The 21,368-nt window shown below is 31.8% G+C and overlaps 3 protein-coding genes across 4 annotated transcripts; 2 read left to right on the forward strand and 1 right to left on the reverse strand.

Moving 5' to 3' along the window:
• Nucleotides 1-6,603: 6,603 nt before the first annotated feature.
• LOC116345351 (fatty acyl-CoA reductase wat-like) lies at nt 6,604-14,022 on the forward strand. Of its 2 annotated transcripts, none has more exons than XM_031774629.1 (9): nt 6,604-7,111; nt 10,483-10,784; nt 10,871-10,986; nt 11,154-11,276; nt 11,365-11,644; nt 11,743-11,845; nt 11,937-12,386; nt 13,515-13,772; nt 13,842-14,022. In XM_031774629.1, exons 2-9 carry the CDS (start codon nt 10,571-10,573, stop codon nt 13,927-13,929), a joined length of 1,632 nt encoding a protein of 543 aa, XP_031630489.1. In that variant the 5' UTR covers nt 6,604-7,111; nt 10,483-10,570; the 3' UTR covers nt 13,930-14,022. The 2 variants fall into 2 exon arrangements, with proteins under 2 accessions (XP_031630489.1, XP_031630490.1); XM_031774630.1 differs by lacking the exon at nt 6,604-7,111 and adding an exon at nt 8,095-8,116.
• A 1,851-nt stretch (nt 14,023-15,873) lies between these two features.
• On the forward strand, nt 15,874-18,185 carry LOC116345146 (protein aurora borealis). Its single transcript, XM_031774259.1, has 4 exons — nt 15,874-16,409; nt 16,554-16,753; nt 16,850-17,229; nt 17,323-18,185. Exons 1-4 carry the CDS (start codon nt 16,141-16,143, stop codon nt 18,007-18,009), a joined length of 1,536 nt encoding a protein of 511 aa, XP_031630119.1. The 5' UTR covers nt 15,874-16,140; the 3' UTR covers nt 18,010-18,185.
• Nucleotides 18,186-18,302: 117 nt separating this feature from the next.
• Nucleotides 18,303-21,362, reverse strand: LOC116345083 (G patch domain-containing protein 1 homolog). Its single transcript, XM_031774130.1, has 6 exons — nt 21,312-21,362; nt 21,096-21,234; nt 20,694-21,038; nt 19,566-20,616; nt 19,314-19,487; nt 18,303-19,251 (listed from the first exon to the last, which is right to left on the reverse strand). The coding sequence occupies exons 2-6, from the start codon at nt 21,157-21,159 to the stop codon at nt 18,303-18,305; spliced, it is 2,583 nt and encodes an 860-aa protein (XP_031629990.1). The 5' UTR covers nt 21,160-21,234; nt 21,312-21,362.
• Between the last annotated feature and the right edge of the window lie 6 nt (nt 21,363-21,368).

Genomic DNA, 21,368 nt, shown 5'->3' on the forward strand with positions numbered 1-21,368 from the left:
CTTGGCCTATATAAATTCCTCTTTAGTTCATTTCTCCGTCGAAATGTATCTATATTAATTTCAAGAGATATTTCTATTTAAAAAAAATTAAATTGGATTTTACATGATTAAATGCAATGCAAGCACCAAATTTTCTCATTATTTTCCTTCTCTCCGCCTTTTATTCGATAAATATTGATAATTCTTCGTTATTTTCGCAGCTAATCAAAATGCAATCGATGTATTCACTCACTTTACTCAAGCTGAATACAAAACCATGTTTTTAGATCCGGCAACAGTTTTGTTGTGTTTGACATCACAATTAATTACACGGTGGTCCATAATTCTATGTCAATATTTTTACCACAGGAGTGAAAACGTATAGAAGCATTTTTCTTTTTGTTTAGCTTTTTTCGTAAGGTTTGACCCTTTCGAAGCGGAAATGAGTATGACCAAGACTAACAAAAACTAATTGTAAAATAAATGGCTATGGAATGACAGGCCACCCTGTGTATTGTCCATACATTAGTTTTCTTCCTCTCAGAACACTTGTGCATTATTCTTACCAAATAATATTTTTGCTTCGATGATTTTCAATGTTGATATTGATGTCATTTTTCATTGACGTTCAAATTCAAAATGTTCAGTCGCAAAGTAAACAATGACAATAGAGAATTCATCACAGTGACGTCTAAGTTTATTTATTTTGACCGTTTTAAACACAGCATTCCATTTTGGCCATTCATTTCAAATGTTTTTAAGAAATTGGATTCTATTTTATGAAAAATAATCACATTTTACGAAATGTGTACGATTATCAGGGCTTCGTTTCGATTTAATTCGATAAAGACCGATCAATTAACTTCGTTGAAAATATAATTAAATCTATTATCTTTTATTTAAAATATAAAATACTTCATTTTTCAATGAACCATATGAAAAAGCGATTACATTTTTCCCAATGTCAAAATACATTTTTTTGCATATCGAATGTCAACAAGAGCATCATTTGAATGGGGTTTTGATTTATTTTTTGCTATTTATGTTTGTTGTTTTTGCCCACAAGTGGTTCAATAAAACTATCGAAACTACAGACTTAAAAGAGTGTGATAATTTTTGAATGATCTATCTGTATAGCGTTGTTCCCAAACTCATCAATCCCAGTCATCCACAACTTAATTTGTCTCATACAATAGTTTTTTTTTGTTGATTCTGTTAAAGTAACGTACAATAAAAGACGACTGCATTAATATTTAAGCTTCAAGAGCTAATAAAGAAAATGTGTGAATCAAAACTGTAAATAATAGGTATAGGTAAGTACAAAGGTTAACAAACTCTTGTCATATAAGTTTTGTCATCATTGATTATGAACCAAATTTAAAATCATCTATCTATTTGTTGTAGATTTGATTGTATCGATATGTTTTCGTTATTTTTCATGATCGTTAAAAATCAATTTGAATTAAACATTTATTTTATGAGGTGACGATTTTGGAGATGTATATTTGTTGTAAGAAGACTTTTTTTCAACCGTATCAAAACATTTAACTTTGATATTGATAAAAAAGGTTATAAGCTATTTTGGTAGTGTTTTGACATATGAAATATAAATGACTATGACCTACATTTCAAATTATTAGAAGAAATTTCTTCTATTAAATGTTTGTATATCTGTATTTTGGATTAGTATTTTCTATTAATATATTGATGATTTCAATTTCGTTGATAATTAATATATTTGGCAATGGATAAATTACTTATCAAATTGGTTGAATACTGTATTGATTTGTTATTCATCTAAATGGTATACATTGATTTTTTCTAGTTCAAATAGGTTTGAGTGCGATCGCATATGCGCCTCATGTACTATGTCATCACACTGATTGATGATATATTTTTGAACAATTTTCGTATACCACTATTTAGACATTATTAGTTTTTTTTTTTTATTTCATTGTGTACGGTAGTTACAAATTAAACCATCGACATAAAAGAGGAAGCAAAAGTGATCAAAGTGGCACATAATCAAAAGTACGATTATCGATCGTACAAACGCACTGACTCAACCAAAATTAGCTTTGCTGAACGACATGAGCTCATTTAAAATTCTTTAGAGGATTCGTTTCTATCTCTTTCTCCATTTTTGTATATGCCCGAATTTCGAAGCGATTAAAGACATAAAGTTATTTGGAAATGTTCGATCACGTACTTTGGGGAGAAAATTTTGTTACATTATCAAAATACAATTCAATAAATTAGATCAATGATTTGGTGAGCGAACAATTCCTACATTCATAACATTTGTTTATAGATTCATTATTATAGATGAATGTGTGCTTTTCCGGTTTTCTGTCCATCCATCGATCGTCACTATGTATATGACGTACATAGATATCCAAAGTAATATATTATCTTATTTCTCTGACGTATACGAAAGAAAAACCCAAAAATTGCCTATTTAAAATTGAGCTATTGACAGTTAACAATTGATTTGTATATATTAGGTTAATTAAAATTCATCACCTGCGATTTCAAACTGATTGATTTGAAAATGTATAATTTAAATTAATTTCATTTTCAATTGTTACCTTTTTCAGATAAATTCATTATCAAAGAGAACATACACGATGACATTTGTAATTATTTGTTGTAACAAAAACTAACAAAAAAAAAATAATAAGACAATTGACACCCGAACCGATGGTGATCAAATAAAAAAAAGAAATTGAAAGCCAGTCTATGTCTTTTTACGGGCATCCGACAGATTTCGTGTTAACAACCCAACAACGAATTAATGATAAAAATGACATTAGTCAATTTTTCACGCAGTTCATGTTGTATAGTACTACTCATTTTTCAGTTTCGAACGGACAAAAACGATCTCGGATGTGTCCGTTGACAACAGTATAGTACAATAGCTTGAAGCCCTCCAAAAAAATAGCAAACAATTAAATCGACTGGACCGGTCATTTGCATCAGCAACTATAAACTGAAATATCGTTATTGGCAATTATGTACCTTTAAACATACGACCCAACACACATGTGATAATCGTGTTGATTATGATGTTGATGAGGTTATTGAATTGTAGTGAACATTTCTGACGAATCGACCTTGAATGCGATGGTGTATATGTGTATGCGTGCCCACTCAATCTCACTCCAGATGCATTAAATGTATTATGTGCCGAAATTCGGAATACTTTATATTTCTTTGGTGTAATTTTTTTTTACTAGAATAATAACGGAATTTAAATGGAAATTGATTGTATTCGATCACATTCAAAATGTTCGATGAATGATTATGTGTGCGTTTTTTGTTTGTTTTCATTTTCTTTTTTTCGGGTTTGTTGTTGTCAGGCGTATTATCGCTTTGATTGAATTTCGGTGCATGTTAATGAGGAATTTGTAATTTCATAACAATGCAAAAAAGAAGAAGTAAAGACAAGAGCGGAAATATGTTTGTGTATTGAAAGAGAAAAAAACGCACCCGGCCCACACGTTAAATGAAGCAAAAAAAAACTTTCTACGATTTCATGAATTTCATCACAGAGAATAATGTGTCGTAATGAATTTCTACTGCTCTCTCAATGTCTCAAGGTATTGATTCCACCGATTTGAGTGCAGAAATCATTCAAACAGCAAAAATTATTTACGAAGATTAAATTCAACAGAAATCATCAAAGTTCGATCAAAAAAAAAAAAAAAACACACACACACAAATATGAAATGACACAAACGACACTAGACCAAAATTCATTATTTAGATGAAGAAAGAGTTGTATGTGCAAATTAAATTAAGTACACAAACATACACTTGCACTGCACTGAAAGAAAGTGTTGTAATCAAATAACCAAATATTAAAATGTTTGTTATTGTTGATGTCACTTCAATGGATGTGGATGTTGTTGTTATTTGCAATGAGTTTTGCATAAATTATTGTCATATGTCTCAATAATCTACTTCACATTGAAACACATTTCCAATAGCGGTCAATCAGTTCGATTGAAAATATGAATTGACAAAGACCATAATAGAAATGCGATGGCATGCGTCGCAAAACACGTAATATTTAAAACATGATGCATGAAAGTGTATAAATTTGAGTTGCTAATTTGATGATAGAATGATAATGAGCCCTCACAGTTGGCTGTAGTATATGGCATATGAGCTATACCATAACCAGAATACATATGGTTGCAGAATATAATTTCGATCCAAAAATATTCTAGCGAATCATAAGATTTGAAAAATTAATTGTACACACCAAGAAAATTTCTATATTCATGCATAGTTTTGCCCAATTCTAATATTTTTCACACTACGTGCAGCACAAATGTGAAAATGGCGAAAGTAAGTTATAATTTCTACCATTGATTTTCATTTTATGACTTATGTTTTTTTTTATTATTTTTACTTTTTTCTGCCAGCAGAGATGTTGTTTAACACTTTTAGTTCAAATGTTCTAACTACAGGTGGCGATACTAACAGTATGGTACCGAGTTCAAATGTTCCGATTTTTTTATTAAATTGTATACTTTCAATACACACTTTTAAAATTTTTATTCTACTCTATACAAATATGAATGTTTATCGAAGTTGTAAATTTTCTACTTCCAGCGACAAGTGAAGTCAAACTTTTGATCGACATTGTATTTGGTATTTCATATAAAAGAATGTTATTCTCAATTAAAATTTAAAAAAAAAACCGAGCTGCTCCAAAATCTCTTCGAAGAAAATTAAGTTGTTGATTATTTTTTGTACAACAGTCAATTTCAACAAATTATTCAAAACGTCATATTAGCGCTTACCGCTTGCAAGGGAAACAACAATAACAACGACATTAAAAACATCACATATACTTCGCACATATTGTTTATTGTTTTCACTTTTTATCTACGTTTTCGTCGTTTATGTTTTCGTTCTGCAGAACTCTATGGATATTACACGATTCTTTTGGACGTAGATTTGACGTCTGCATGCAATGTGAATGTATTAAATATTCAATTGGCTTCTTATTTATGAATTGAAAAAAAGAAGAATCTTTTCACTCAACTGTGGTGGCTCTATTGCGAAATATCATCACAAGCACACGGAAATTATTATGGACTTGGTGCCAAAAGCATCATCTCGAGGTGAGATAAAACGAAAGAAAGTGAATAAAAAATAGGACGATTTAGTGCATGTGATCTTTTTGCCCATGAACATTCACATGATCATTCCATTTTTCTCATTCACTCCATTCCACCTATCGCATCAGCAGGTTATTTTCCCTTCGTAATCTCAACATATGTGAGACGATCGTTTCGTTTCTTTTTTCCCATTCGGTCCACCAAATCTCCCTCCACCGATACTTTATAGAAACGATCGAACGTGCACGAATGAACAAACGAAAAAAGCACACAAAAGCATATATATAGAGAGTTTACCTTTTACGTAATTCGTTTTGAATTACTAATTCATATTTATTATGTCGATTGCATTGAAGCTTAATGTCATTGAACAGAAGAGTGAAAAAAAACAAAGCTATGAATTTCCTATTATCGATTTGTTTTTTTCACCAAGATGAACTCGACGATTTGCATCCGAAAAATTGGCTTATATTTCTTTCTAAATTTCTTAATTAAAATTAGTGCAGTCATCATGAATCTGTCAATTGTTGAAAAATAGTAATACCATAGGCCGAATAACCTGTTAATATAGACCCGTCTTCATCGATGATTCATAGAATCCGGTATCCAGAGTGACGCGCTTGTCTAGCTTTAACTTTTAACAAAAATAATGAAAAAAAAAAATTCCATTACTTCATAGTCAAAATCAATTTACGGGCGTCGTGTGCGTGTACAAAAACCGTTTTTGTTGACATAATTACTAATTTTTGTAATTGAGTTGATGTAATTGTTTTCCCTGAAAGAGTGACACTTTTAAGTAAACTGAAAATAGAAACACATGCACCGCACACCGTTCAGTGCTAAATGTATAATTTTGTATGCACTTAAACTGATGAATGAAAAACGTCTCTCTCTCTCCTTTCCTCACAAACGTCTCTCACAATGTGATGAATAAAAAAAACATTTCCGTTTACCTCAATTCCAACTGGCCCTGGGTACATTGTGGGTTTTTTTTTGTATGATGTGTGCGTACGTGTGTGACCCTAAAGCTTTTAAGGAAGAAATGAAGCATATCACTTTTGTGGTTTATACTAGTTGCAATACGTTTGGTGATGAAAATTAGAGAAAGACAAATAAGTTCAAATGAAATGTACAATATGGTAACGATGTTAAAAGAACTGACCAAAAATTGAAAAAAAAAATTGTAGCATTTCCCCTATATAAAAAAATTGACTGTCATTTGAAGGTATAACAATCATTGTTCAGTCTATCACTTTCGGAAAAAAATGTCTGAAATATGTTCTGAGTGGCAATTTAAGACAAACAAATTTACATAAGGGTAAATCACGAATAAGCGGGAGCAAGAGCAAGTGCTATTCGTACATCATAAAGTCAAGGCAGCAACAGCAGCCACAATCAACACATAACAAAGTGTCTGAAGCGCAACGCAGCACAACACACATTACTTTCAATACAAATCCAAAGACCACTGAAGAGCCTCATACGCACGTTACTCAGTTCGCAAAGATACGACGACGACGACGGCAGAAATAGCAACACCAAACAGAAAAAGAAGAAAGAAAAAAAAACTCAGTCGTCATTCACTAGTGCCAAAGCATAATAATAAGTACGGAGACATTGAAAGGGAATGTTCGATAGTGAACAACAACAACGACGACAGCGGCGAGACACTGCACAAATTTTAAAATCATTTCGAATTTGAATTTAGTTGATCGGCATTCGTTTAAACGGAGTGAACCCAAAAATTGAAGTGCGCGCGCATATTATCTTTTCTCTAGATAAAATAATAAAACATTTGGTGTGCCACATTAATTAAACAGTGATTTTTTGAAATTTTGTTTTTCTTGCACACATAAATCCAAACAGTTAATAAAGATATTTTCAGATACAAAACATTCGATCAATTTTATCCAAATATTTTCAACGGTTTTTTTTTACAAACGGAAAACTTTATTGTGAATTCTTGTGTGTGATTTTTCTTCATTATTGATGAAATTCGGGTACCTATTTTTATTGGAAAATATAGCGAGAGAATCTCAACATCACCATCATCATTTTTAACTTAATAACATTTGTGTATTGAAATATTGTTTGATTAGTTTTTTTTTTCGTTATTGATAAGGGGACAATTTTTTTTTTCACAACATCATTCTTAACAAAAATTGAACAAACTTATAACAGAGTCATATAAGTCAATAATAATTCCACGAAAAATTAAGAAGTGACCAAAGTGTATTTTTCACACCTTCTTTATGTAAAAAAAGTGAATTCTTTGCTGAAAAAAATTTGCTTTCAATTACTGATCCAATAAATAAACAGAGATCAAAAATGCATACCATAGATTTTTCATTTCATTGCAAATATTGAATTTATTGGTTGCTAATTTATTGGTTGGTGAATCATAACGTGGACTAATTAAACTTTATTTGTGTAAAGTTGATTGAAATCTTTCTCTTTTAATGATAGCAAAAACAAATTTGAGCTTATATCATCATTATTTGTGCATCTAAATAAATTTACAGTGGCGTTAAATTCAGTTTTATAGCGTATTTTTTTTTATATCCATTTTCATATTCTGTTGAACATATTTGAAAATTTTCAATCGAAAAATAATGAAACAAGCTGTAAGCCAAAAAAAAAAATATAAACCAAGTTATTATTATGATTTATTAAATGTCCATAACTCTTAAATAATATACATTGCACCAAGCCATTGGAAGCAAATGAGCTTGAATGCACGCTCAAATAATTACAAATTGTTACTTAACATTAATTGAGCCACATATTTTCTATGAAACCATAATAAAAACATTTTTTTTTTTGTATAAACCTATGTAGAGAGCGAGGAGAAGAGAAAGAAAGACGATAAGAAATCTTTATCGAAGAAAGCAGGAATAAAAGAAAGAGCGAGAGAAAGAGAAAAAAGTAATCATATGTAGTTGCATTGGTCTTTTGCAGTAATCTTCTCAGTTTCACTTATGTCACATGTACATGTACATATTAATGTGAGTGCTTTTGGCTTCGTAATGCTATTTTAACATTTAATATGTACATATTTCGGAAAATTTGTTTCGCCATCATCTTCGGCGCAACCACGATTTTGATCTACTCAAGGAACAATTGTTAACCCGAATCGATCCATTAACATAAAAGAATAGAACCATTTTGGGAGAATGAAGATAATGAAAACAATGTTTATATATCAGATATAATTTCGTTTTCGACGGCTATATCACGCACATAATTTTATAATAACTATAAATATTCGTGATTCAAATTGGATAAGTAAACAAAAAAACAAATCGCAATTGAAATTTCATTTGTTTGAGTAGGTTTTCCTACTCCTCTCTCTCTCTTCTCTCCCTTCTTTCTTTATCTTTTTCTTTTGCGAAAAGCTATGAAAATATTCCGGGCCGAAAGAAAAAAAAGCAGTTTTTCCATTAAATAAAAATCCAATAAAATGTTCAGGAATAAACTATACGAAGATTTGTAAAAAGCCAATTCTGTTTATTCTTTGGATAGCTTTTGTTTCGGGTAGGGTTGCACTTTTTTATATACTACCCAATTGCCAATTGCGAAAAGCCTCCAAGTAGCGAAAAACCAATTTGATTCGTTGAGATTCCGTTATAGAGGTCATATAATATACATATTGAAATCACATATATTTGTTCGACTGAACTTGATATGATTAGCACATGGATGACACACTCTATTGCATTTTATAGAATGTTATGTTAGCTAATAGTCTTATATGAAAGTTTATTGACTAGCCGTCTGGTGGTGGTTTGGTCGTTTGCTATTTCCATATGATAGTCATGATACAACAATTTTCTAGCGAATTATAATAATTCGAAATGAAATGCTATGGTTCACGTAACAGCAAGCGTGCTTGAATGCATATATGACAATAAAATCAGCTCAGCGTCATCGGAATGTGATGAGAATCAAAGAGAAGCAATAACAATTTATTTGTTAAGTACTTCCTTCTCTATGTAAGCCAATTTTATGTGCTGCTGTTAAATACAACACTCACTCCAAATTAATTAAAATTCACTTGAAATCCATCATATTTCAATAAAATTTGATATCGATTTGGAGTAAAAAAAACCATCATACCACAGAGGTATGGTTGAATACACACGGAATGTGAAATGTGACAATGCATTGCGTTTTTTTGTAAAGGCGAAGTATAATCAAATAAATCACATCGTCTATCGCGCATTATTGTGTCGAATGCCCATTAGATTATCCACACGTACACGCGTACGCCGATTTGAATATATTGACTATGTGTATCGATTGAACAAGTATCAAGAATAAGTGAGCATCTCAATTATTATGATATGTGAATACCAATGAACGTTTGATGAGTACACAAAAGATAAATATTGTACAAGTAAAAATTATGAAAATATGCGTGCATAATATGAAATCTCTGTTGTATATCTTGCTTACGGCTTGTACACCCTATTACTGAGGATTGTGGAATCCACAGCAAATGCAATTTGACTATAAAATTATTTATTTCGATTTTTTGTTGAGTATAGAAATCAATACATATATATAAATGTGCGATATGTGCTTACGTATTCCAAGTGTGTTCCCGGGCCACAGTCAGCATTGAAAAAATGAAAATTTTTCCTGTAAATTACAAATCAGTTCAAAATTGTTATATAAAAACAGATTGAACTTCACGTATACATTGGCAAAAAATAGGCCGATCAATGGGCTTCTAGTTTGTCATTTGATCATTTTCAAAACTGAAATTTCAAGTGTTAATTTGATACGCTCTTTAACACGATCAGCGTGTAAATATTTACATCTTATTCAGTTTGTGAAGACTTTACGTCTTTTTTTATTATTATAGTCGATGATAATATGCTAGGAATGATCAAGTATGCAATCGAAGTGTTCACACAAATATTAAGTTTAAAACCATTCAATCACAATTTCTCTAACTAACTGGTAAGCATTTATTGTATTTTCAATAATTTTGGGCTAATTGAAAGAGTCTATTGTCTAGTAAATCACGTAGACTAAATCATGTCATTCAAATTTGATATATTGCAAAGATTTTGCGTTTTTTCGATTAAATTTATGGAATCATCACGATTGTTTTTTGACATGAATGCGTAATTGTTTTTAAATGCTCATTTTAACTTTTATCATCCTTCCATGCATATGTGAATTCTTTGAACATTTTGGAAAGAAAATTCAAACTAGTTATAAGGACAATAATGTAAAAAACACAAAAAAATTCAGAAATGATACTGACCTTCAGTTCTGTTAACATTTGGCCATTTAGCCAATTTTTGATTCGTGAGAATGTTTCTCTACATCATTTAATTTTTTTTGTCTCCATTTTTTTCAGTTTAAATTGTTTCAATTTGCTTCGATATAAACGTGTTGCACTGTTTAACTTTTTTTGGACAGAATTAAAGTAGATTGAGAGAGATAAAATGGATTTACTTACTCAAAATATAGCGTCGCCTAAGGTTAACACAATCGTTAACTCAGATTTAACGGCATCGTTCGTCAATAACAACAACAACAACAATATCAATAACATCAACAATCAATTAATCATGGACGAAGAATTGTCTACTCCAATTCAAAAATTTTATGACAATTGCAATATATTTATAACAGGCGGAACAGGATTTTTGGGAAAAAGTAAGTATCATATAAATGGTCGCCTTCAACTTACGCGTATGCATCGGATAATGTCATAAAATTGTAATTTTGTCGTTGTAATGTAGTGTTGATCAATAAATTGCTGACGGCATGCTCTTCCATCGATACCATTTATTTGCTGGTTCGAAATAAAAAAGGCAAAGATGTGCATTCTCGCATTGAGGAGATATTTGATGATCCAGTTAGTATAATAAAATCAATTTTAATCACTCAATTTCATTCATGGCTCTTTCCATAACGATAAAATCATATTTTTTTTTTTTTCTTGTGACATTCTTTGGACCAATACATAAAACCAATGGTATATTTTTTATCCTCGTTTCATTGAATAATCTTTTTTATATGCAGATTTTTGACCTAATGAAGCGTAAAGTACCGAAATTTCGTCGTAAAGTTCAAGGAATTCCCGGAGATTGTATGCAACCAGGGTTAGGTTTGACATCGGCCGATAAACAATTACTGGTGAAAAAAGTAAGTGGTAAAAAATGGTGGCCGGTTTTTATTTCAATGACAATGAAAAATTGTATATTTAATATATCGTGTTAAATGTGGTTGACAGGTTAATATCGTATTCCATATGGCGGCTACCGTTCGTTTCGATGAAAAGCTCAAGATCGCAATGCAAATCAATGTTCAAGCTTGCAAAGATGTCATGCAAATTTGTAGCGAAATGCTTGAATTGAAGAGTATTGTTCATGTTTCAACCGCCTATACGCAATGTCCACAGCGTTATATTGAAGAGAAATTTTATCCACCACCGTTAGATTCTGGTGAAATGTTGATATTAACCAAATGTACATCAGATAAATTACTTGAGTGCATCACACCTGTTCTATTAGGTTCGATATAAAGTTGTGATTTTCTGTTTTTTTTTTTTTTCAATAAAAAAAAACTCGCTTCTAAACTATTGTTAATTTTGTAAATTCATTCATATCAGATAAATGGCCAAACACATACACATTCACAAAAGCAATTGCAGAAGATGTTGTCCATCAACATGGTGCTGGTTTACCAATTGGCATGTTCCGTCCGGGCATTGTGTGAGTTATTGTCGTTTGTTTTCGAAAATGTAAACTTTCATTTGGTTTGTGGAACATTTTTTTTTTTGTAAACGCTCTTCTATTTTCATAGAATTTCAACATACAGAGATCCTGTGTCAGGTTGGATTGATAATTTCTATGGTCCAACTGGTGCGATAGCCGGTGCTGGAACGGGTGTAATTCGTACATTGCGTGCAAATCCAAGTGCTGCAGCTAATATGGTGCCAGTCGATTTATGTGTAAATGGTATTATCGCAACCGCATGGAATGTTGGTGAACGATATGCTGAGAAAATTTGCCCAATGACCGATATACCGGTTTACAATTTCTGTACATCGCCTACAAATCAACTCACATGGGGTGATTTCACAATTAAAACAACAAAATATGGTCTCATGTATCCAACATTAAAATCGATGTGGTATTTATGCTATGCAAACAATCCAAACAAATTCATGCATTTAGCATCGATCCTCTTCTTACACTATTTGCCGGCCCTGTTGGTAGACACATTCGCAATTTGCATTGGAAAGAAACCGAGGTAAGTATTACTACTATCAATATATACATTTTGATCAATTGATACCAACTCAAACTAATCGTCTGGTGAACGGAGACACCAATATTATTTTATACTTTGAACAAATGCATTATATTTAGTGGATCATTTAGTTGATATTTTTTTTTTTTAAATCAAGTACGAGTTCGCATTTCTTCAGATTTCATTTATGTAACGGATATGTTCAAAGTATGTGTCGTGAGTAGACCGGTCTACAAAATAAAATTCACTCCAACTTGTTATTCTTATAAACATTTTATTTTCGAGCCTGATTTTGTTAAATTTCAACAAGACTAGTCTAATCATTTTAGATATCGACCAGTTTTGTTAATTCCATTTAGTTATCCCATTCAAATCATGTGAACAACATATTACGTATGTTTTAAACTATAAAAATATCTACTCTGATTATATCATCATTACCTTTCATTTAACAATCTTCCATTTTCACCATGTATGTGTCTGTCTTCCATTTTCTGTCCATTTCTTCTTTCGCTGATTATTGCACTCGCCATGCTTTCAAAGGTTTTAACAAGAGTTTTTTTTTCTTCGCTCTCAACAACAAAATTACAACTGATCTTTAGACGACATTATTATTTAACCCTAGAACCAAGTTTGGGGAATTTAGTGGCCAAAACAAATGTTCGACTTAAATTTTGTATACTTGTTTGACATTAAAGTAAATTGTAATTTGATATACATTTTTCGAACAAATGGTATCCCATTAGTGGTTCCAATTAAGGTGGATCGACCGAAAACGATTCTTGGGTTAAGTAAGGTCACAAAACAGGATTTACCAATGAAATATGTGAGCACCTGGAAATAAATACTGAATGATTTACCAAGAAACGTTTAATGAGACGGATTGCGAATTTATTCATACTAATAAGGCCGGATAAAAAATTTTGTATTGCTCTCTTGTATTAGAAATCTTTATCAACTCTATTCATAATAAGCAACGAATTCAAAAACAGCTATTGCATATACTCGAATAAAATGCAGTATTTATTCCGAGGCGTTCATATGTGGAATTTTTAGTATTTTAAAATACAATTTAATTTGTGATTTCTAACATATGCGGTTGTTCAATGTTGATACTGAATTGTTTAGATTATTGAATACATACAAACGAATTCACCGATTCATGCATGTCATTGAATTTTTTGCAATGCGGCAATGGGATTATCAGCAAGACAATTTAATCGAAATGTGGAATAGCCTAACAGAAAAAGACAAAGATGTATTCTTTTTCGATATGCGAAAACTCGATTGGGATCTATTTTTGCAACATTATTTCCGTGGAATTCGACAGTATTTGCTCAAAGATCCATTGGAAACTATTCCAGAAGCACTTGTACGATGGAATCGGTAAGCTTTTTTCTTTCCAGAAAAAAAAACTCTTAAAAATATTGTGATTTTTTTCCAACAATTCTATAGGCTGTATTGGCTTCATCAAGTCGTAAAAGCGGTGGTGTTTGTAGCTATATTGCGGCTTGTCTGGTGGCTGATGTCATTATTCATATAGACAATCAAATTTGATTAACAGTTTGCTTGCTTTCCCGCAAGCCGTTTTATTAATTATTATTAAACATAAGAGATTACATTTTTCAAATTTTTTTTTTTTTTTAAATTAATAATAAACAAACAAATGTTTGCAATATGATGAAAGAAATTTTTGTAATAAATGTTTCAAATGAACACTTGACTTTTTAAGCTGAAGAAAAATATAAAATTAATAATTATATGTAATTATAGATTACATTATGTTCAAATTGTAAAAAAAAATCAATGCTTTATTCATTAATATATTTATACGAAGCAAATAATTTGGAAAATAATTTGCATATTTAGTTATAGCTTATAAGTGGGACTGAGCGTTATCGGTTTCATTTTGATAGATATTTTATTCACTTTTATTGATAGGAATAATTGAGAAGTATTGGGTTTGGGAAAAAAAAAACTATTGATAAATTTTTGCATAAAGTTTACAAACACACACTTTTTTTTATATTTTAAATGAACTTTATTAAACCAAATATATGCCATATTGATTAATTTCTGGATAGTTCCATTATGCCATCAGGCCGACAGTATTTGATTTTTTCCGCTGTAGACATATTAACCAATTTGAATTTATTTCTTAACATAACAATTTTATGAGTGCAATTTCCGTGTATAAGATTCAATCAACGAACAAACGTTACCAATAACCTGATTCCAACGAACGAATAAATTGAGTGTTAAAACTGGTTGTCCCAAACTTATAAGAAATGATTTCCACAGAATATCAATGTAACGTGGAAGATGGAAGTCGAGCAATCCGTAAAAAAATCGTAGTTTTTCTAATGAACATTTGGCATGAGTGTCTGTTCGTGATTTTATGTGCTTGTGTGCAATGGTATTGAAACATTCAGTGCCAATTGCAAGATTGAATTTCAATTTGGAGTTAGCAAATACGTAATACGAAAATCAGAATATTTAGCCTTTTCAAATATGATGGGCTGATTCTATGCCAATTTGCAATTGGATTTTCTAACTGCATTTGCTATGTTAATATTCGCTTATTTCAAAATCAAACCAGAAACAACAATAAAATCCGTCATATTTCTTAAATACTCATAAAATATATGTTTAAATTTGTGTGCAAGAAATCTCTTTGTGAACTGAAAGCAATTTGTAAACAAAAATCGTTCTATTCATTTTGACAGCAGCCAACCGTCAAAAAATCCAACAGTTTTTATTCAAATCTTTATAAAAACGAAAAAAAAATCGAATAAACTGAAATCTCTTTGTAAACGAATAATTTTCTTTTTGTGAAAAAAAATTGTTAGATTAGAAGGTTACAATTAAAACTTAACGTCCTGCCTAAAAAATAAAACATTCGAAAATGTTATCTTTATTGAAAACTGTGCATTTAATCTACTGAAATGACAATCAGAATGATACAAAGCGCTATAATTTTCATTTTTATGTGTCACATGTTTCACCTTCTGAACATTAGGTGGCAGTGTCGGAATTGGGCAAATAAACATTTGGTATGTATTCAAAAAATATTCAAAATCAATTATAAAACTACAGCAAAAATATCAACGAATCGGAAGAGAATGATATTCATTTAAATTGTACCAAACGAATTATTAGGCTGAATTTTTTTTAAGCACAAATATGCATACCGCTCTAAACTTTGAGCGCCAAGTCATAACCAATCAACACAATCATACATACACGAACATCATCTGGTCACCCTGAATGTCATTGCTGGTGTCAGTTTGACGGATAGAGAGCGCACATGCTTATGTATATGTTCAACCATCTAGGCCCAATAGACGCCTGTGAATGTATTACTTCATCATTCACACACCGATGAAAGAATCAAAATGTCTTCAACACTTTTGAATTTTAACTGTTAATTTCACCGTGTCACACTCTCATCACTCTATCTAATGCATTCAACGTTTCTTCTAATATTTTTAAATTTCATCACTTCATTTTTATATATACATTATTATTATTTTTTTAATTTTTAAGTTTCATTAAGAAAATCTTTGACGATACTCATAAACTTGAAATAAGAAAGGGAATTAGTGATTAGAATCAGTTTTTGGGATAAACATTTGATATTTTTTTGTCAGCAGTTTGTGTGATTTTTTTTATTTAATTCTGTGTATGCATAAGAACGAAAAATTCTAGATAATTTACTTGTCGGTGTGAATTATTCGAGAATTTTAAATGAAATATGAATTCAAATGTGGGGCGAAATGCAAATGACACAAGTAAAAATCGCTGTACGAATCAAACGACTATCAATAGTCACAGCACATCTAATAGTGTCACAACGGTGACAAAAGAGTTTCAAACACCAAATTCAATACGAAAAGCTCGCAATGGAACATTTCATTCGTTTCCAATTGTAAATACACCGACCCCACCATCAAGATTTCGAAAAATTGTCAATCCATTCGAAGCCGACATTACGGAGCGATTGCATTTGCCATTAATCGATAGGTAAGACATCACTTTAAAATGTTGTTTATTTATAATAAAAAAATTGATTGGTCTTTTGCAAATTTAAGTTTGTGGATGTGTATGTGTTTGCATATTGAATGTTCATTCAATATTAATTTTATTTTAAAACTTGAAATCAATTAGCCCATCACTGTTTCATCGGCCGACAACACCCCAAATGTGTTCAACACAACTTGAATTCGAATGGACCATTGACGAAGTGTCAACACTAAATCCGGCAAACGTTGAAGCACATGAAACTCAGTTCATGTCGGTTGTTGACCCCGAATTGGAAGCCAAAGCACAAGCTGCTATTAGTTCATATTTCAAAGAACAGATCATAGGTAATGTTCTAGCATTATTCATCAACTCCACTCATTTCGAAATAATAAATTAGAAACTAATGTTTGTTTATTTTTCAATTTTCCCATTTAAATTAGTTCCTAGTCCAGTTGAATGTCCACTGCGTGATCAAAAAATCATAATAAGTAGAGATAATCAGCAACAGTCACGTGTGATGCGTGACAATTGTTGCCAGACTGAATTAACATTACCACCGATATTGCCAAAAAATGTTGAAGAAGCACTTCGACCATATTTCACATTCACACAAAATCAACAAACACTGCCAATCGTCCACTGTGATAGTTCATGTAATACAACGATGCAATATGCAACAAATATTGATCACGATGCACGCGACGCATCATTGCGTCGAAAACTATTTCAAACCGCTACGAATACCAGTAATCATAGCAACGAACCCGAATTTGAACGAGATGTACATTTAGATAGTCCAGCACCGCAAACACCTGAAATGGTAATTTTTTTCTTTTGAATTTCCTACGCCAATTGTCAAAATTAACATACTTAATTTTCAATAATTTTTCTTTTATTTTCACTAAATGTCAAGCATCTCAGTAATATGCGTGCGCGTCGTCGGTTTTTGACGCCATATAATAATGTACAAGATGAAAATGAGCCGCCGCTAGATGTGTCACTGAATTCTATGGGACGCGAATCATTTGGTTGTATTTCGCCCATATCTAAGTCTACCACACCGCAATCTCGACCAAAAAGTTTACCATCATCCCGAAAAAAATGTGAAGCATCCACATTGTCGTTGTTTCGTAGCACACCCGATCGCTCATCAATTGGAAGATGGAAGTCTTTTGATATGTCAACCGATAGCGCGGTTAACAATGGCAATTCAAGCAAACGTAAGTCATTTTTTTTAAATGATGAACGATCGTCCGAGTCGAATGAAACAGCAAACTTTTCTTATGATGAAATGCAATTATCGTATGGATCGCAGCAGCATCCAATCACACCGACTGTGAATAGAAGTAAACGCCGATGTAACTCTGTAAATCGCAAGAATTTATCGCGTTCATTCAATCAAATTGAAGAAAATCAACATTCAGCCATATCCCTAGATCGAACTGACAGTGGATTTAATGAAAATATGAACGATTGCACTGCAACACAGTCACACAGCCAATTGAAAATAGAAACAAATTTTAACTTTCATGAACTCGTTATGAAGTGCAACAAACTCACTAATGATAAAAATGAGGATATTTCCATGGCCAGCATTTAAAATTTTAGTGGATTGTAAAATATCAAAGTAAAATGTTTTAGCAGACAAAATGATATTGTATTTCTTGTATTTTACTGTATAATTAATCGCAATTGTGTCATATGTTGTTATATTTTGAAATGAATTGTATTTGTATCAACAAATAAATATAAAATTGAAAAGAATATAGTAAAATACCTCTTGCATTTAGTGCTGCAAAAGAATTACTGAAATTATCTTGTCTTAAATGAAAAACCAAAAAGTATTTAATTTTCATCTGACCGTTTATTTTTATTTGTATTTGAAAATGACTATTATCGCTTCTTCTTTTTATGTTTTTCTTTTTTGTCTTTTTTATCTTTTTTACTCTTATGTTTATCACCATCTTTTTTGTGTTTTTTATGTTTTTTTGATTTTTTTTCTTTTTCATCTGATTTTTCAATCCACTTTTCTTCATAAAACACTTTTGTTTTGTTCAATGAAATAGAATTTATGGAATTTAGTTCGGCTTGTTGTATAGAATTGTTTGACTTGTTATCAATTGAATGCGAAGGTTTCATCGGCGGTAGACTTGGACCATAAGCGTCCGATGTGTCCTCATTTGATGTTTCCTCTGTAGATTTCAGTTCCGATGTTTTAGTTTCCACAGATCGATTTATGTTGGTTAATCCACTGAAAATTCCACGTGGTGGCGATGTATTCCGACACGATAAATCGGGAATTTTTGCACAAAGTGCTGTTACAGATGATGACGGTTTTGTCAATGTAGACATTACATCATCATTGATGACTGGTTTTTTCACAACATTGAAGTTATTCACTTCCCCATCTTCGTCAGATTTGTCGCTTTCATTGTCACTATCGAAAATTGCCTTGAAAATATCCTTCTTTTTGGATGGATGTTCATCTTGTGCATTTAATATTTTCATTTCTAAATCGTTTTTGGGTTTATTTCGTTTCGGAATTGACGTTTCGAGCTTGGCATTAGTTTCAATTTTTGAATTTGGTTCGGGCGGTAAACTTTGAACTACTTGTTTAACTGGTGCCGGCGACAACTTTTCGTTGTGATCTGAAGCTGAGCTATTTTGAACGTTTTTCGTCGGCTTTTCACTTTCTTCGGACATATCTTCAATTTTTTTCACCTCAACTTGGTCACTATCTTCCTGTTGTAAAATTGCGAATTCTAACTGCTTACGACGTACGGTTTCCGGATTTGCAATGCATTTAAATAAGGAAAATGTATTCCCTTTATCTGGTTTTGTTCTGTAAATAAAATGCAATTAAAATGAAATCATCAAGAAAAAGGAAGGCGTGCAAATACATACCCCACATTTGTCTCCATGTTCATTTTGTAGCACAATAGTTGGCATGCAATCCAAATATTTTTCGTTCGCGTAACCTTTTTCACCTCCCTAATGGGAACTGGGGCTGTTGGAGCCGCTTTTACTTCATTTGAATTCAATTCAGACAGACATTTTGGATCACTTGAAGAAGTAAATCTGAATGTTGTTGAACAAATATATTAAATTTCGTAAGAAACTTATGGAAAATTATGATTGAACAGTTATCATAATTACCTATCAAAAATTTGTGGTATTCCCTCGGGTACAATAAATTTATTTTCGCGCATTTTCGTTAGATTCTCATCAATTTTCAAGCTCAATTCATCATTTGTTGAAGTTGTTGCTTGCTCATTGTTTGTTTTATTTTCAATTCCACCAGAAGTGAATTTCATCGTTTTTAAACCAGCTGCCTGCAGTTTTTTATCGATATCATTCATCGGAACTTTTTTTGTTTTATCACCCAAAAGTTGACCACGTTGATCAGGCGTTAAATCATGTCTGCCAACAGTTTCTCTGACCGTCGATGTTGTTGCAGCAACTTCAGGTCCAAAACGACTTTTTCGTTTGAGCCAATTCCGTGGTTCGAACGAAAATGGTAACGATACTTTAAATACATGTTTCTTTGCTATCCGTGATTCTTTTGTTGCATTACAAAAACCGTTCACAAATTCACGTTCAGTAATTTTTGAACTTTTTGATGACTTTTTTTCAATTTGACTATCCAGCCGAAAATCATATTTGCTTATATCTTCATGGGCATAAATGTCATCATCATCATTTTCAAATGCACCAACACCAAATGCTTGACCTCTTATAGTAACTTTCTTTTTATTCTTATCGTACATTGTGAATGTTGATAAGCTATTGTTGTCATTTTGCATTATTGGTGCATCTGCTCCAACGATATTAAAAAAATTACCTTTGTCCAAACCCTTATAGCCTAAACCAAATCGGTTCGTTTTAAAAGTTTCAAACATGGAATCAAATTCGTCTTTATCAAATACCAGTTCTTCATCGTCGTCGCTATCACTGCTACCGGTCTCTGTATCGCTTGTCGGGCGTCTCATCGGCCCCATATCACACTTATAGACTTTCTCTTGTTCCGCAGTTTCTTCAGATTCAACTTGTTGGTTCGAAGTCATAGTGTCGTCTTCCGGATATCGTTTTTTTGACTTTTTTGCTTTGGCTGCGAGAACCACTGCATATCTTTTATCCATTTGTTTCAATAGTCGAACAGCAGCTTTATCGTGACACGATTCCAATACTAATTCAAGCACGGGAACACCTATTTTCAATATTGAATGTTACAACATTAAAATTTATTGGATTTTTTTCATAATGATTTATTGGAAATCGAATTACCGGGTATCGGACCCTGTGTTAGATCTGACTGTAATTTTCGTTTGTTTCTCTCTCTATTTTCCGATGGACCAAAATCTTTTGTCGTTTGAATACGTTGCGGTGCTATTCCAAATTCGCTCATATCTTCATCGTCCATAAAATCGGACGCTTGCTGAGTACGACGCTCTGCCTTTTCAGAACGTGAACTTTTGAACTCACTCGGCAACCAACCCTCGCGTGAGCCAACGGTATTCCAAAATCCCGCTGAAAATCCACCCGTAAATGCACCATGAAAACGCCGCTTTCCATTACTGTCGGTTGCGATTTGATCGGCAAGTGTGATTTTTTTTGTTTTTGGTATTTCATCTGGAATAATGGAGAGACAAAATGTAAATGACTTTTTGATTATTTATTCATGTTTACCTTCTTCAATCGGATCCAGAGGTGTTCCAAAGCGGCATAATTGATCTTCATCATCGCTAGACATCTTTCTTGTTTCTATTTATTAATTGCTTTTCCCACCAAAATTGTGTGAAATTTGTGTTTTCATCAAGAAATTTGTCTGATTACAGAAAAAAAAGTCAATTATCTAGAAAATTTTGATGATTACATCTAAAATAATAGTAAAAATAATTTTACCGTTTTATTTTGATTTTTTGTTTATTTTATTATTCATTAAAAAAGATCAATAATTAA

Source organism: Contarinia nasturtii, unplaced genomic scaffold (genome assembly GCF_009176525.2).
Source record: "Contarinia nasturtii isolate CC-2019 unplaced genomic scaffold, AAFC_CNas_1.1 Cnas_scaffold_1240, whole genome shotgun sequence".
In the NCBI taxonomy this organism is placed as follows: Eukaryota; Metazoa; Arthropoda; class Insecta; order Diptera; family Cecidomyiidae; genus Contarinia; species Contarinia nasturtii.